Source organism: Polistes fuscatus, unplaced genomic scaffold (genome assembly GCF_010416935.1).
Source record: "Polistes fuscatus isolate 324 unplaced genomic scaffold, CU_Pfus_HIC Scaffold19, whole genome shotgun sequence".
In the NCBI taxonomy this organism is placed as follows: Eukaryota; Metazoa; Arthropoda; class Insecta; order Hymenoptera; family Vespidae; genus Polistes; species Polistes fuscatus.
In genome coordinates this window covers 1,834,214-1,850,311 of record NW_025113095.1, presented here as the reverse complement: position 1 = coordinate 1,850,311, position 16,098 = coordinate 1,834,214, and the positions used below count along the sequence as shown (strand labels likewise).

The 16,098-nt window shown below is 29.3% G+C and overlaps 1 protein-coding gene across 1 annotated transcript; it reads left to right on the top strand.

Annotated features, from left to right (window-relative positions):
* The first annotated feature begins 1,153 nt into the window (after nucleotides 1–1,153).
* LOC122515828 lies at nucleotides 1,154–14,427 on the top strand. Its single transcript, XM_043633326.1, has 5 exons — nucleotides 1,154–2,181; nucleotides 2,674–2,840; nucleotides 12,613–12,749; nucleotides 13,375–13,551; nucleotides 13,857–14,427. The coding sequence occupies exons 1-5, from the start codon at nucleotides 2,104–2,106 to the stop codon at nucleotides 14,015–14,017; spliced, it is 720 nt and encodes a 239-aa protein (XP_043489261.1). The 5' UTR covers nucleotides 1,154–2,103; the 3' UTR covers nucleotides 14,018–14,427.
* Nucleotides 14,428–16,098: the final 1,671 nt, after the last annotated feature.

Here is a 16,098-nt window from a genome sequence, read left to right as displayed (position 1 = left end):
TAACTATCGTGGGAAATATACATTTGCTAGAAAACAGGTACATATGTAGAGCACCACACACGCACCACATTTATGGTTGGGCGAGTGTAGACTTATTGTTAGACGGCTAACCCTAATCGAACTAAGCAATCTATATATATATATTAATTACAACACCTAGGTTAAATGCATGAAAATCTTTATCGATAAACTAATAATCCAAATGTCTCTAATATCTTATTTAATTGAATATAATTACAGAAATTCGAGTATATAGATTAAACGAAAAATAAATTGATGACCAATGAATAAAATTATTGTCATTTCGTATTCTTCGTAATATGTAAATTAGAATTTGATATGTAATTAAAAATTTTGCATTATAGATACACTTGGGGTAGGGTAGAGGGATGAAGGAAGGTACCATTGGATGGAACGATGCTACTATTTTTATAATATAAGCTCGATCATAGCGTAACGAGAAAGTAAAAGAGTGAACGAGAGAGGGGTGGGGAGTCGTGGAAATCGCGGCGCGACAGTAGTATATATCGGGTTAGAGTCAGACATGCGCTGTTAAAGTGGCTTGCGCAAGGGGCGGGGGGGTTGGTAAAGAGGATGCGCAAGGGTAAAAAGCTCGAGGGTGAAAAGCCACGCTTCAGTTTGTCGCGTGTTCCTTCGACTGCGATCACTTCGCGCGTATCATCAACTCGACGCCAAATGTTTTAAGAACTTAAAAAATAGAACCCGACATAATAATATGTTGCACGAACTATTATGAACTAACGAAAATGGAATTGTAATATCGTGTTTCGTCGTTTGAAGTAAATTTATCACGTGAGATTATAATTTCTATTACGATTTTATTTATTTTTTGATTAGAAATTGAAAGAAGAAGGAGAAGAAGAATTAGAAGAACGAACGAGAAAAATCATTAAAAATAATAAGAGACACGCGTAGTTTAATATTTCGTTAACATTTATCAAACGAATATTTGAAAATCTAAGGAAGAAGATAAAAATCAACGTTGATAAATTATGCAAGTATCGTTAGAAATGATTTTTGATATCGATAACAAAAAGATATCGATGATATCGATGCGTTTATCATCGAAATATCGACGATGAGGGAAAAGGAAAGAAGAAAGAAAGAAAAAAGGAAAGAGAAAAAAGTAAGACGAGATAAATCGTGAAAAATTACTTTTCTTTTTTTTTTTTTACGATAAAAACAACAACGAGAACGAGTGAACGTAATTCGAATATTCTAGAAAATAATTTACGAGAGAACATATGTAATCAAATAATTTCAAATGGATTTGTCAACGGCCTTCGGTTCGTCATTTTTATCTTGTTCACGTTCGCGAAGAAATTCTAATCATTGGAGAACGTAGCGACGGACTAAATCTACTTCTAATCGTGCCTAAAAACCCTAACACACACACGCACACACACATTGTCACAGCGTCGATATACATTTTTCTTTTTTTTCTATTTTATTATTAATTATAATTATAATTTTGTACCGTTGATTTTTGTTTGAACGTTCAATAATTTACACGAATAATCTACGATGATTTCCGATACAAAATATTCGTTCGATCGTTTAAAACCAACAATTTTTCTTTGATTCATTTCATATTTGATATCTTTATTTTTATCTTCTCTATTCTTTTTCTATTTTCTATTTTTCTATCTTCGATTAAAAAAATATCCTTTAACAAACATGGAACGGGAAGCTTAATCCTTTCTTGACGATTAATAATTGTTGTTGTTGTTGTTGTTGTTGTTGGTGTTGACATTGTTATCGTTGTTATTGTTGTTGTTGTTGTTGTTATTTCGATAAAAAATGAAAAGAAATAAATAACATGCAAAAATGACAAATATAGTTGCATCGCACGGTATCGATGAAAATATTCGAAATAAATATTGAGAAAGGCGTTAAGATTTAACGTTGAATTTCTATCATCATCTTAGTTAAATCGTTTCTGTTCGTTCGTTCGTTTCTATTTGTGTATCATTTTTTTGCGAGAGGATATTTTATGTTTTCCTTTTTACGGAGATGACGTGGATAAAGCTTGTTAAGTCTTACGACGATCGGAGAAGAACTAGTCCGTAAGAAGATCAGATAATGACGGAGTCTCCAACAGCATCGACGAGCAAATGCCACGACGATAAATCCGATAAATCCGAGAAGGCAGTTTTTCTGGTAAATCGATTTTCAAATTCCCTCTCTCTCTCTCCCCCTTTTTTTGCCCACGTTTCTTTCCTCTTTTTCTTTCAATTTTTTTTCTCTTTTTTTTTTTACTTCGATAATTCTACTCCCTCCCCCCTCCCCCCTAATTTCAATCACTTTCTATCAATTGATAATAAACGAGAAATAATTCGATTTGCTTGTACGCGTTTGATTTACGATTCGTGATGATCGTTAAGTCAAATTTTCATTCGAAAAGAGACAGAGACAGTTTACAAAATTAGCAAACGGTATGATTCGATTTGAAATTAGATGCAAAATACATTTTTATTACCTTACCTTTTAATAATTAAATTATTATTACGGTTAGGAAATATCGTATGAAATAAAAGAAATGAATCGTAAATTGTACGCGAATGTTATTTACAATCTTAAAAAATCATTTTTCGAGATCGAGAATGATCAATTGTATTTAAATGAAAAATTCGTCGGAATTTTCTCTTTCAGCAAATTCAGGATATAAACAGCCAAGTAGCGCAATTTCGAGATCTTCTGATAAACGTCGGTCAACCACGTGATTGTCCAGAATTAAGAGAAAAAATACGAAAATTGCGAAGAACTTGCGTCGAAGCTTGCAAAGGGACATCCCAACTTATCCTGCCACAAGTACGAAGGTATTTCGATTTTAATGTTTCAAAAAATTGGGATGATTTGTGTAAAATTTATCCCAAAAGGTGTATACGAAAACAATTAATTTGCTCGTTTACGTAATTTAGAAATTTTTATTACCACCGTGTATAAAAACAAATTGGATTTTCTTTTCCTTTTTTCTATCTTTTACAAAACAGATTTAATTTTTGATTATTTTTAATTAAAATTCTGCTATCGATATTATGTTGCATTTAAAAGAGATAAATACAATATTCAAATATTATGATGATATAAAAGATTAATTAATTACGAATGAAAGAGGATCTCGGATATTAAAAAAAAAGAATATGATAAAAATAAAGAAGAAATTTTATTTTCCCGTAGAATCGCATTTCAGTTTGTCTTAGATTAATGAGACTCCAATTAACTTGGTAAATAGATAGGAAAATGTAAAGTTTTCATTCTTTTTTTTTCTTATATCTCTTTCACACCATTTTTCATTCTTCTATTAACCTAATCGTTAATTTCTTTTTTTTATATATATCCCAGCCTGACGATTGGTCGACGAAGATTTTCGTAGAAGTTTTTCTCGGTAGAAAAAGAAAAAAAAAAAGAAAAACCCTAATTAATTTCATTCGTACCCTTCTCTATCCCTATCTCATTCTCCCTGTTACGAATTTATGGTGGTGCTCGTGTCGATGAGTTTCCTATATAAATTATTTCTTCTATTAGTGTTCGTGTATAGCAACACGCGATTCGATAGTTTAAAAGATATATTTGAAAGAAAAAATTCCAAGTATATATTTTAATAAATCCCCGTAGATTATTCGCATAATCGTTTAACGTGAAAAAATTCAATAAATGAAATAAAAAAGTAAAATAAATTTAATATATATATATATATATAAAATCGAATAGATTATGAATTATTATAAGATAAAATTTAATAATATATCAAAAGAAAACACCAGAGACGAATGAAAGAGGAGAAGATAAAAACATTCTTAAACGTTTCATTTGTAGATAGAAAAAGAAATGGAAATGAATGATCGTTTATCGGTCTCGTAAATCGATTTTTAACGAGATAGAAGATGACAAAGATGAAAGAAAGTATCTTTTAAAAATAGAAGAATCTTTTACTGTCAATGATTGTTCCATTCCTTCGTTCGTCTCTTCTGTGTCGTACTCTTTGAAAAATTTTCTTCCGGGGGTTTGCACGACCTAATGAAAATCTTAATTTTTCATGGCCTCCTTTTTTTCACAGAAACCCTCTTCTCTCTCTCTCTCTCTTTCTTTCTTTTTCATTTTTTTCTATTTCATTGTCAGTACTCTATCATCTTCTTCATCTTCTTCTTCTTGTTCTTCTTCCTCTTCTTGTTCGTGGAATAACAAAAGGGTGTACGTTTATCTCGTCGTTTGATTTCTTTTTTTTTTTCGTTCCTAATTTTCATCGAGACAATGAAATATGTAAATCATTCTATATCTGCATCAAATCATTTTTTAATTCGTATATTTATTGAAATCACAGATAAAATATTAGAAATGTATCGGGATTGGTACTTGTGTTAAATGATTTTTTAAACGTTTCTTGAATCATAGTTAAATTTGTATTTTCATATGCCAAGCTCGTAGTTTTTCAATTAATTTGATATACAAGAAAAAAGGAAAAATATAACGTAATTGCACTCGCTTTATTAATTAACTATCAAGTTTTACAATCAATGTTAATTGTAACAAATAAATAAATAAACGAGCAAATTTAATTGAAGTATTCTAGACAAAACGAATTATTAATTAAACGAACATTCGTACCCACAATCAATGAAATAGTATTACAATTCATTGATGAGAAAACATTTAATCGAAACGTTACAATTTGTTATCGAATAAAAAGAAATTTCGTTGGAGGCGGTCCACTACACACATTTCGTCGTATAGTAAATTCTATATTAAAAAAATAACAAAACAAAAAAATAACGAAAAGAAAGAAAGAATTTTTCATTTAATAATAAATCGATCGAAACACGCGCACAACAAATTTGCTGAAAAAATATCCAATACTTTTAGATGAGTTAGGAAACAATCTGTATATACAATATATACTAAAATTGTATAGTCAGAGGGAGAATAGGAGTATATTCAATCGAATAATCGGGGCCATCGTTTCTGAGGTAACAATAGCTATGACGTATTACACGTTCAGTTAGTCTAATTGGATAGTTATAAGACTTAGGCTATTTGTCTTTCTATGTCCATCGCAAATACGATAACCATGTCATTATTTGGATTTGTTTTTCCACTTAACTTGGAAACAAGAATAAAGCAACAGCAACAACGACTACGTCTGAGACAATCAAATGAATAAAGTAGTAGAAAGAGATTGAGGATAGGAAAAACATAAAAGCGGATAAACTTTTGTTCTATTTTCTAATAAAATGCAACAACGTTTATTTGTCTAATAAGTAAATTACACGTTTGCTAAACGTTTTTCATCTGAAATTCAGTCTTTCAAATTAATCGATATATATATCATATATTCATTTATATAAACTATTATTTACGAATGTTTGTATCGTTTGAAAAATAATTCACCAATAAAATTCCTCGCAAAATATCTCATTTTCTCTTTCTCTATTTTATTCGCGTATTATTTTTATTTCAAGCATTCGAACCGGTGATACAAATTTATACTATCCGGTAATAAAAATGAAACCAAAAGAAAAATGATGAAAATAAAAAAGTTGAATAACCTTGAAAGCACTGAATAATAATTAAAGATTTATAGTTGGAATTTGAGTCGGGTCCAGTAGTATTAATAGTAGTAGTAGTAGTAATGGTAGTAATAGTAATAGTAATATAATAGTATCCACATCTGGAAATATGTCATTCGCAGTGGCGTCAACTGTCATACGCAATAACAGTCGTAACCATTCGTATGCAGGACACGATCGTGTTATCATGTGTAAATAATACTTCATAGATAGTAACAAATTATACGTATGATGCCATTAGGTAACGCGTTTTGTATTTGGGAGAGAAAGAGATAGAAAGAGAGAGATGAGATTTACTAAAATAGATCTTTAATTAAGTTAGGAAAATAATATTACGTTGATTAATTATTGCGTAACTAAATATCGTCGTTACGATTTTGCCGATTATCGTCTCTCGTTAATTATTAATATCAGATTAATTTCAAATCAAAATTATATATTTCAAGCCTTTTTTTTTTTTACTTACTTTTATACGTAACACAGATTTATGTGTTTCTTAATATTTATTAAATCGTGACACGAAAAGAACAAAAAATCCAATCGATAGTTTAATTAAAATGATAATTTAAAATAATCTTGTTAAACAATAATAATAATAATAATAATAATCTATTATATATTCGTAAGTATACATTGTATACGCCCGAACGATAAGCATCACCTTATACTTGGTCGATAATTACGTTGCGTGCACCTTTATCGGTAAAAAGGATTTATTTTTTTCTAAGCTACTGAAAGTGGGCTACCAAGACACGCATTAACACATGCGTGTAAAACGCGTTGCCTATCGATAGAAACTCGGGACAAGTTTTTTTTTTCTTTTTTATCTATCAATATATTTATATTGATACCAATTTATATCGATAGAAATATAATCGTCGACGAATTGTTAATGACGCGTCGTCGCACGATTGAAAATTAATTCGAAATTGTAAAAGTATATATATATAAAATATATAAACGTAGAGAAACACATTTTATAGATAGAAAAATAACGTTACGAGTAATCGACCTTTTGTTTATCGAGGGGTAAAAAGAATAAGGGGGAATAAAGTTAACGCACAATAAGATTTCTTTCATATTTTTTTGTTGTCTCTCGTGCAATTTACGACTTATCGAATGTTTCACTCGTATATTCGAATTCGAAGGGATCTTATTTTCCGAATAGAACGGGAACACACGTACACACATGGAATATGTTCGCGTAGGGAATCTCGAAGAACGAATTGGAAGGGAAGAAGGGGCAGGAGGGAAAATACCCACGCGTTTTCGTGAATTTCTCGAAAGGACCAAAAATTGTTTCACCCAGGTTTCGAAGATGTTGACGCCTCGATCGAACGTCCTCGATTTTCCTATAGAATTTATTCATGAATATATAACCTATCGATATGCGTGCGTTTCATTTTCTATGTATATATACATTTGAATTTGTGTGTATATGTGTGTAGAATCGGTTCCACGGCTCACGTCAATTTCAGTAGCTCGTCCAACGTTTCTGATGGATCTTCAATCATTTTCCACGTTATGTTCTCGCGTAATCGAATTCTCTTTTGTTAAACAAACTATATATTTTATTACTGTTTCTCTTACGTTATTATTATTATAATTATTATTATTACGTATTTGATCGTATATGCACGTGTACTTTTTGTCAATTATTAATAATATTAATAAGGAAAATTATACGCGTGTATGCAATTGAATATTAATTAGCGTTATAGATTTATACGAATATAAATTATTATCATAGATTTTAACGTGATACAATTTTTTTTTTTAATCACATACATCGAGACACATAGATTTACACATTTAAATATAATTTGCATGCAGCTAATAAAAAGTGCGTACATAATCGTTATCATTTGATAGCAATGTTGATGCTGTTGCTGCAATTACGAGGACGACGATTAATATTATTATTATTATTATTATTATTATTATTATTATTATTATTATTACTACTACTTTAATGGTAGCTTTATTCAACAATAATAAATAAATTAGCTCACGCTAACCGATGTAAAATTATGCAAAATTATGCAAATATGCAAAGAGAGATCGTTTCTTTTATTTGCGCATTATTTTTTTTTTCTTTTCTTTTCTTTTTTCTTCTTTTTATTTTCACCGAGATTAACCAGTTACAACGTTATATACGTTAATACGTATAATGTTCTCGAGGGTTGCATACTGTATAGAAGCCCATTATGGAAGAAAAGCTTAAAATTATCTAGATTATTATTACTGCACGCTCCTTTAAAATATTCTTTCTATGTTTTTACATATAATTAAGTGTTTTTACGATTTAATGGAAGTAAAATTTACGATTTTTCGCGTGACCGGGTACGACAGTTCGTGCTTTTTTTTATTCCTTTCTTTTCTTTTCTTTTCTTTTCTTTTCTTTTCTTTCCTGGCCTATTTTTAAACAAACGTTCGTTACAAAAAGTATACAAATACGTTTAAATAATTTCGATCGACGTATTATTTGTTTTAACCGAATATTTATATTTATTTATATTACATATATTATATATTTATATGTACGATCAAAAAATCAAATGTGATATTTCAAAAATTTGTAATTTGTTCTACGCATTGATGCAGAATTCGTAAAGATATTGAAATTAGAATCAACCTAATTCGTCATTTTTCTCATCGAATATATTGAATATCGAGAACGAGATGATTTTAAGTATAAGATGATATTTTCATACCTATCTCGAACATATATAGAACCAAGTCGAGGTACTACGATTTAAAAATAACTCATCCGTAACGCACACACGTCTGGGAAAAGTAAATTTCAGGGAATTCGGAATAGGAAAATACGGAAAACGGAGAAAAAGTTATGTGAACGGTCCGAACACTATTTTCAAAGTCCTTAAGGATATAAAGTAATATGCTTGGGATATAAGTTAATATACAAGGAGGTATCAAAACTTTCCAACTTAAATCCACAAATTTTCTAGATCGCGATTCAAAAGTTTGTTCATACTTGTTTTTTTTATATATATATATATATAATTATGAACAAACTTAAAAAATCATTAAAAAACTTTTGCAATATCTTGTGCATGCATCGATGAGTACGATATTGAAATGTAATATGATATTGAGATATATTAGAGTATTTAAATATCGAAAACGCATACATATTATACTGTTGCAATATGTTTGTTGAAAGAATTGAACATTTAACATGCATACGCATTCGCATATATACATATAAACGTACATACCTGAAATATTAACCATTTGAACCCATAATTGTTGAATTTCTTACATTTATGTACGAAATAACATAAATCATTTGATTATCAGATCGTGGAAACATACGTTGCGATTATTATTTGCTAATTATTTACGGAATTTTCCAAAGAAAATTATTCTTTTTTTTTTTTTTATAAGCATAATATAAATATATAGAGATACGTATGTGTATAATCATAAAACAGAGAAAATCGTGTGGGTCGTTTGGACCAAAAGGGAAGAAAATTCGAGTTTGCACGGAGTTAACTTCACGGTTCGTAACTTTGGGCGTACATATAGGGTTCGACGTTGGGTAACTCGTTTAAACGCATATGGTACTTCTCAAATGTTCGTATAAATACGAGAGAGAGAGAGAGAGAGAGAAAACCGGGATGGAAATTTCAACTACGCGATATATGTGTATAATTTTGTGAATATATTTAACGTATAAATGATGATTATGTCAATAATCGTTTCTGTTTGAAATTCGTTTAGAAATTTTATCCTATATTTATTTAATACCATTATATCTGTAACATTTCTACTTATACACACACACACACACACGACGTAACGAGAAATAATTAAATTTATGTTATCGATCAAAACTTCATTTTACTTGATCGATTAGGTGCGAAAACAAGAGGAGAGATAAAATTCACCCCCCTCCAAAAAAAAAATGTATAAACTAGAGGGAAACATCATAATGCATAAGTACGCATACAAATTGGATACGCGTTGGGGTGCAGACGTTGCATCTTTTGTCTACTTTTTTTTTTCTTTCCCTTTTTCTTTTTCTTTTTTTTTTTACCGTGATCGAAGCACATCGAAGAGAAGTAAAAGTCCTTCATTTTTTTAACGGTGTCGAGTAGACTCTCTTTTTTCCACGAGCGCGCGACACTCGAGAGAAAGAATCGATCTATGTGCGTCCTATTTCGACGACGATAATCGATTATTCCTCGAACTATTATACTACATACATGCATAAGAGGGATAATTGCGCGTAGACGGAGACAGAGGTAAAAAAAAAAGAAAAAAAGAAATAAGAAAAAATGCGTAAATGTTAAAAAGACGTGAATAATGGAAAAGGTGCAGGAAGTCAAAGTGTTGTTCGAGTATTATTCAGCCTTGACCGGTTAAACGAACTTCGAAATCTTTACGATAAAACAATTGTAAAAGAAAAATATAGAAACACGAGAAGAAGAAACTTTGATATGTGTATGTGTGTGTGTGTTATATAAATTCGATATTTTTCATAATTTATATTTTAATAAATAATATCCCATAGAGTAATCCTTTTAGAGATTAACAAATTATATTAACAAATATTTAATTTTACAATTTAAAAAATTTATTATTATTATTAATTAATAATATTATTTAATTTTATAATAATTATATTTACAAATATTTAGATTAACAAATATTTGATTCTACAAAATATTTAATATAGTATATAATTATCTTGATATATCTAATTTATAAAATACAATAGATAAATATAATATATAGTAATAGATAAATAAAGCGTGTACGAACCCACGCATTCGCCTTAAAAAATAAATAATTACATCTGTCGTAAAAAGATCTTTCAAAGTTACAAAATAAAAAGCAAAAGAAAAATATTACCACGTAACGCTATTTTACCTTGAATGAATGAATGAATGAAAGAAACAAAAAAGCGGGTGGAGAGAGAGATCTTAAATAACAAAAAACGAAAAGAATAGAAACCAAAAAATGGCGGCCTCTTTTTTTTTGCCCACTTCTTCTTATGTAGCAGAAACGACGAAAAAAGAAAAAAGAAAAAAAAAGAAGTTTCCAAAGAAGGAATTAACGAGGTACCAGCACGAAACCATTTCTTATACTATTACACATAATACGTTACTCTAGACACACACATACACATACACATATAGAGAGAAAGAAGAAATATCAAGAGAATAAAAATGAAAAAAATATATAATTCTCTCATTGAAGGAAAGATGCTCAGGAGCTTGGTCGAAACTTCTTCATCTTCTTCTTTTTCTTTTTCTTTTTCTTTTTCGTCTTTTCTCTAACCGATTTTTTGCTATATCAAAGTGGGTTGAAGTCAAAAGGATGTTACATGGTTCACGCTGAGTATCTAGTTCTATCATTTCTTTTTATCGCACGATAGAAAATTATAGAAATTCGTTAAAATGTAAAAATGTTTCTATTTCAAATGGAAATTATTCAAATTCTCTCGCAGTGAATTTTTTTTAAACGATAATAAAACGATATATACGTCGATCTTTTTTAGTTTAGTACTCATTGAAAAATTGAACAATGTTCGCGAATAAAATGTAGAAAATGAAAATGAATAATAAAAAAAATAAAAAAACGTTATAATAATAATAATCAAGGAAGGAATAGGAAATCAAATGGACGAGCAATGAAAAAGCAAATGGCTTTGAATGTTCCGGATACGACGAAGAGCAAAGAGTCTCATTTTCAAATTAAAATTAATTGAATTCCATGACTTTTTCTATCTCTCTTTCTCTCTTGTTATAAATTAAATAAATCCTACGTCGATGTAAAAAAAAAAAGTCTGGCTGGGGGGAAAATAGAGAGGCCACTTTTAATCATTGTTATTGTTATACGGTAATTTTTTTTATGGAAAAAAAAATATTTAAAAGAATTTTAAATCAGGGGATAGGGTAAAAATTAATTCTTATGGAAAAAACTTATGGGACAACCTAATATTACAGGAAAATTTTACCCTCGAAGTCATTAACTGCGCAGGAGCGGTTAAAAAAATGCATAAAAATGATTAAAATACTAAAATCTAAGCGTTATAATTTGAAATTTTATTGATTAGATACATTATTCCCTTTACACACATGCGCAACTTTCATAAAGTCGTATAAACAACATTGAATAAAAGTAATTGCATAGAGGACAATGACTCTGTCCAACGGTGAATTTCGAGGAGGACGGTGCTCCGAACATATACCCCGTGTCTTTAAACAACAATACACATTTTTTTCAGTTAATTAACAATTATTTTAATGCACTAATGCACTCTTTTTATATTAGGTTGTCCCATAAGTTTCTTCCATTTTTTTTTATGCGAAATCATAAACGACACAGATTATTATTACTAATAAATATTTAATATATATTACTATTATAATTAATGGTAAATGTTTTATATATATATATTAATAATAGGGTAATAAATCATTATAAAGAAAGGAAAAGTTTTGAAATCGAATAATGCTTAACAAGTTCGATCGTACACTCCGGGTTATTCTGTTGTTATGTCTGCGCTCAAAAGAAGGGAGGAAAGGGTGGGACAAAGTGGGTGAGAGGAAAAGGGAGAGATCTGCTGTAATTAGCTCAGCGCCAAGTCCTTAATTATTACTCGTACGTTGGTAATTACGTTTTTCAAGTAATTAACCGACTTGTAAGCTCCCTACGAAATCCCAAGAAACGTTTTTTCAATGAAAAAAATCCCTAAATATTTTCGATCGTAACAATGTGGGCTAGCATTAATAAGACAAAATTTCAAATAAAGTAAAATTCGATAATTTTGATAAATGGGTATACACGTACGTGTAATTTGAATAATAAATAAATAAATAAATAAATAATAATGTTATAAACTCGTTAGATAATAATTGCATAAACGAATAACCGCGATTACGATCTGACAAAATTCACATGGGCATTATATTCCCAAATGATAACATCCCCAAATGATAACATTGTTAATAATTATAACGCTTGAAAGCTTTAACTAACACAATTGTTATAGCGCGATGGATGTCGGAATACCAGCGGATAGTCCAAATTTGGTTCTACTGTTCTTCGTCACGCAATTGTTCCTACGTGAATTGTCCAAATGTAAAAATCTCGTGCGAATCGTACCGATGGATATGTCAGGATATTATGGCAAGTATTACGCAATTATAAAATCGTTTTTCTATTTTTCATGCAACAAATAAATGCACCAATTGCAGAAAATATTATTTATTTTCAATGTTTTATTCACATCGTTTTTACATTCGTTATTATCATTTTTGTTTTGTTTCGTAAACAATCGTTAAGAAATTCGACGAAATAGAGAAATTTTTCTTTTCTTTCCTCAAATACATTATTTCGAAATTCCAAGCACGAGTTTCACGTAATTCAATCGTTTCCTAATTATTTACAGCCGATAGTGCCTTATCTAACGATTCTAACAATCGTAAGTGAAAGAGAGAGAGAGAGTTTCTTCGATAGAAGTGGCATAGAAAATTCGATTGTCTCTGGTAAATCCAACGATACAAAAGAAAACTCGGAGTATTCCAATCGGAACTCTAATTCTAATTCTAATTCGACACGTGTTTATCGATTTAATCCAAGTACAAACATCTTTGTTTTAATTATAAATATATTCTATCTTTTTCTAATCTCTCCCTTTCTTTTTTTTATTTTTTTTTTAATTTGACACACGAATCGAAGGGGAATAAAGACATAAAAGGAAAAAAAAAACAGAGATAATGTTTTCTTTTGTTGGGCCATTTTTGTTGTTTAGAAAGCAGAGCAGGGCCTTCGAACATTGGCAACGTGATCTCTCAGATTTTATTGTGCAAACAGATCACGCCCGACTTCAACGAGGAGGAATTGTGCAGCATCAAAAAGGATTCCGCAGAAATCGGTGCTTTGATCGCTGATTTACAGGAATTCATGCCCCAATCTGAAGCTGATACAGGTATATTATCCGTTCTATTTCGACTAATCGGATTAGAGAGACTCCATTACCTAATATAAATACGAATACTTTAATAAATATTTCTCTATTGAAATGAGTACGTAATCGATATAATCATGTTCACGCTAAGTAGATCCTTTTATAAAAAAAATAATAGTACAAGTCTAATTACAAATCTAAACGGAATAAATAATGTTTATAAAATCGATTAAAAACTTTTCGCTCGAAATCAGCATCATTTCATTAAACATAAATTTATTGTCTATTTTCATTCTTCTTCCTTTGATCGTTTTCTTTCTCTTCAGAGAAATGCGTGGCCCTACAGGAAGCCGGTAATCGGGTAAGCCGTAACAATGGCGGGCGAAAAGTAAATCGATGGAATGCCAGCAACAGATCAAGACAATCCTCCTACTGTCGGGGTGGTTTCAAGTTCCTCTGTTGCACCGCCAGAACAAATTACATCTGAGATTTACAGAATGAATTGTTACAGTGAAAGGGATTCCATCCAGCGAGAGGAGGAACTCTCCACTTTTCAATTTCATTTCATTTTCCATAATTTGTTTTTTATTTATTTCAGAATTAACATCATCTCCATGATAATTCTAACGTTTCAATGAATATAATTTCGTTGTCTTTTATTTTTTCTATTCTAAAAACAATTTGTTTGTTTAATTATTAATCGATGTACCTTACGCGTACTGCATTTGAATATTTGAAAATTGGCGCGACCGCCATTTTGGTTTTTAATCGAACGAGAATGACCAATGAGAACGATATCTCGAAGTAAACTCCGAATTTCAAAATACGACGCGCCGCGCCAAAGTTCCCTTATTTGATCGATTATTTTTAAACAAATAAGGATGGCCTTTGATCAAAGAAATAAAACAAAAAGAAAGAAAGAGATCTCGTTAATCTCTGAATTGAATATATGTAATTATAGTTGTAATAGAAAAGAGAATATACGGAAAAAAATAATAGGACGAAGAAATATTTAACAATATCGTGGAATTGCAAGTGAAATAATAGAATCTCTTAATTTATTCGATAATAATAATTATAATAACAGTAATGATAATGATAATGATAATAACAATCGATAATATTACGATCGATCGAGATATTATATTCTAACAAACGCGTTCCATAATTTATAATTATTACAAATATTTCGTGAAATGAAATTAAAGAAAAAAAGTAATAAAGAAGAAGATCGGGATAATAACGACGAAGGAAACAAAATAATTGCAAAGAAAGAAGACAAATTATAAAATCCAAATATAAAATGAACAAGTAAGTGGACCAATCGTCGATCTATTTATTCCGATAATTACTATGTATTATTAATAACTATATAATATATATTTATGATTATAATACGTAAAGCTTATTTAATAATACAAATAAAAAGAAAGAAAAAAAATGAAAAAAAGACGTAATATTAGTACACGAAATGGCCGTACTAAATAAGTGATTCTTCTTGATCTCGTTTAATCGTGACTATATTCTGAGATAAACATAGCGATATATTTGTTATTAAAAAAAATCAAATATTTAATAATATATATATATATATATATTTATCTCGTAATCAAGAAAGAAAACGTAGAAGAATTTTTAGATTAAATTATTAGCAATAAGAAAAAAAGAAGAAGAAGAAGAAGAAGGAAAAAGAAAAAACAATTCGAGTCGCATCTTCGAATTTTTATTATTTTTTAAACTATTTGTATTAATTAATTTTATTCTTAATCTCTTTAAACGCGTTATCTTTTATTCGTCGTAAGTTTTCCTGTTATTTAATTAATATTAATTCGAAATACTCAATAATAATTGCATATTACGACTATGAATCGATCGTATTTTAATCGGATTAACTCTTGAACAGAAATAAAAATAATTCTAATCTTCGTACAAAGTGTACCTGATGATACAGCACCTCGATAATCACTCAAATGACAATTTCCTCGATTTGTATGCATATATACATGCATATATATGCATATATACATGATTATTGTATCTATATATGTGTATATTTCGGTTTCGTTATGTGCATATAAATACTTGAATAAATAAATGCATGGATATATACATGTACGCATATATGCACCCATAAATGCATTCATCAATGCATACAAAAAAAAATGCCTGTAATTAATGTTGAATTATATAATAGATTTAGTCGTGTACAGTGCTTCGATAAAAAAGAAAATGAAAAAAGGAATAAAAAGCAAACATTTAATGAATTACAAGTTTTTTCTTTAGACGTTGTTCACGAATGCGTATGTATTGTTAATTAATTAATAATAATAATAATAATAAAGAAAGAACTTATTGAAAAGAAACAAGAAAAAGGAATTAAAGAGGAATACGTGATATAGGATTAACTACACATATCAATTAACAATGAATAAATAATACTGTTCGAAAAGTAAAAAGAAATTTAATTTTCTTTATTTCTTCATCTACGATGTGTAATTAATTTATAATTCATTTATTTTAAAAATAATATTATATATATAGGGTAATTTCTTTCTTTAAAAATTTTTT

What these genes read in the sequence shown, in the direction of transcription:
- LOC122515828 (XM_043633326.1), top strand. Translation starts at nt 2,104, where the DNA reads ATGACGGAGTCTCCAACAGCATCGACGAGCAAATGCCACGACGATAAA. An exon ending in CCGAGAAGGCAGTTTTTCTG is followed by an intron (nt 2,182 to 2,673) that starts GTAAATCGATTT and finishes TTTCTCTTTCAG; the next exon opens with CAAATTCAGGATATAAACAG. An exon ending in ATCCTGCCACAAGTACGAAG is followed by an intron (nt 2,841 to 12,612) that starts GTATTTCGATTT and finishes CAATTGTTATAG; the next exon opens with CGCGATGGATGTCGGAATAC.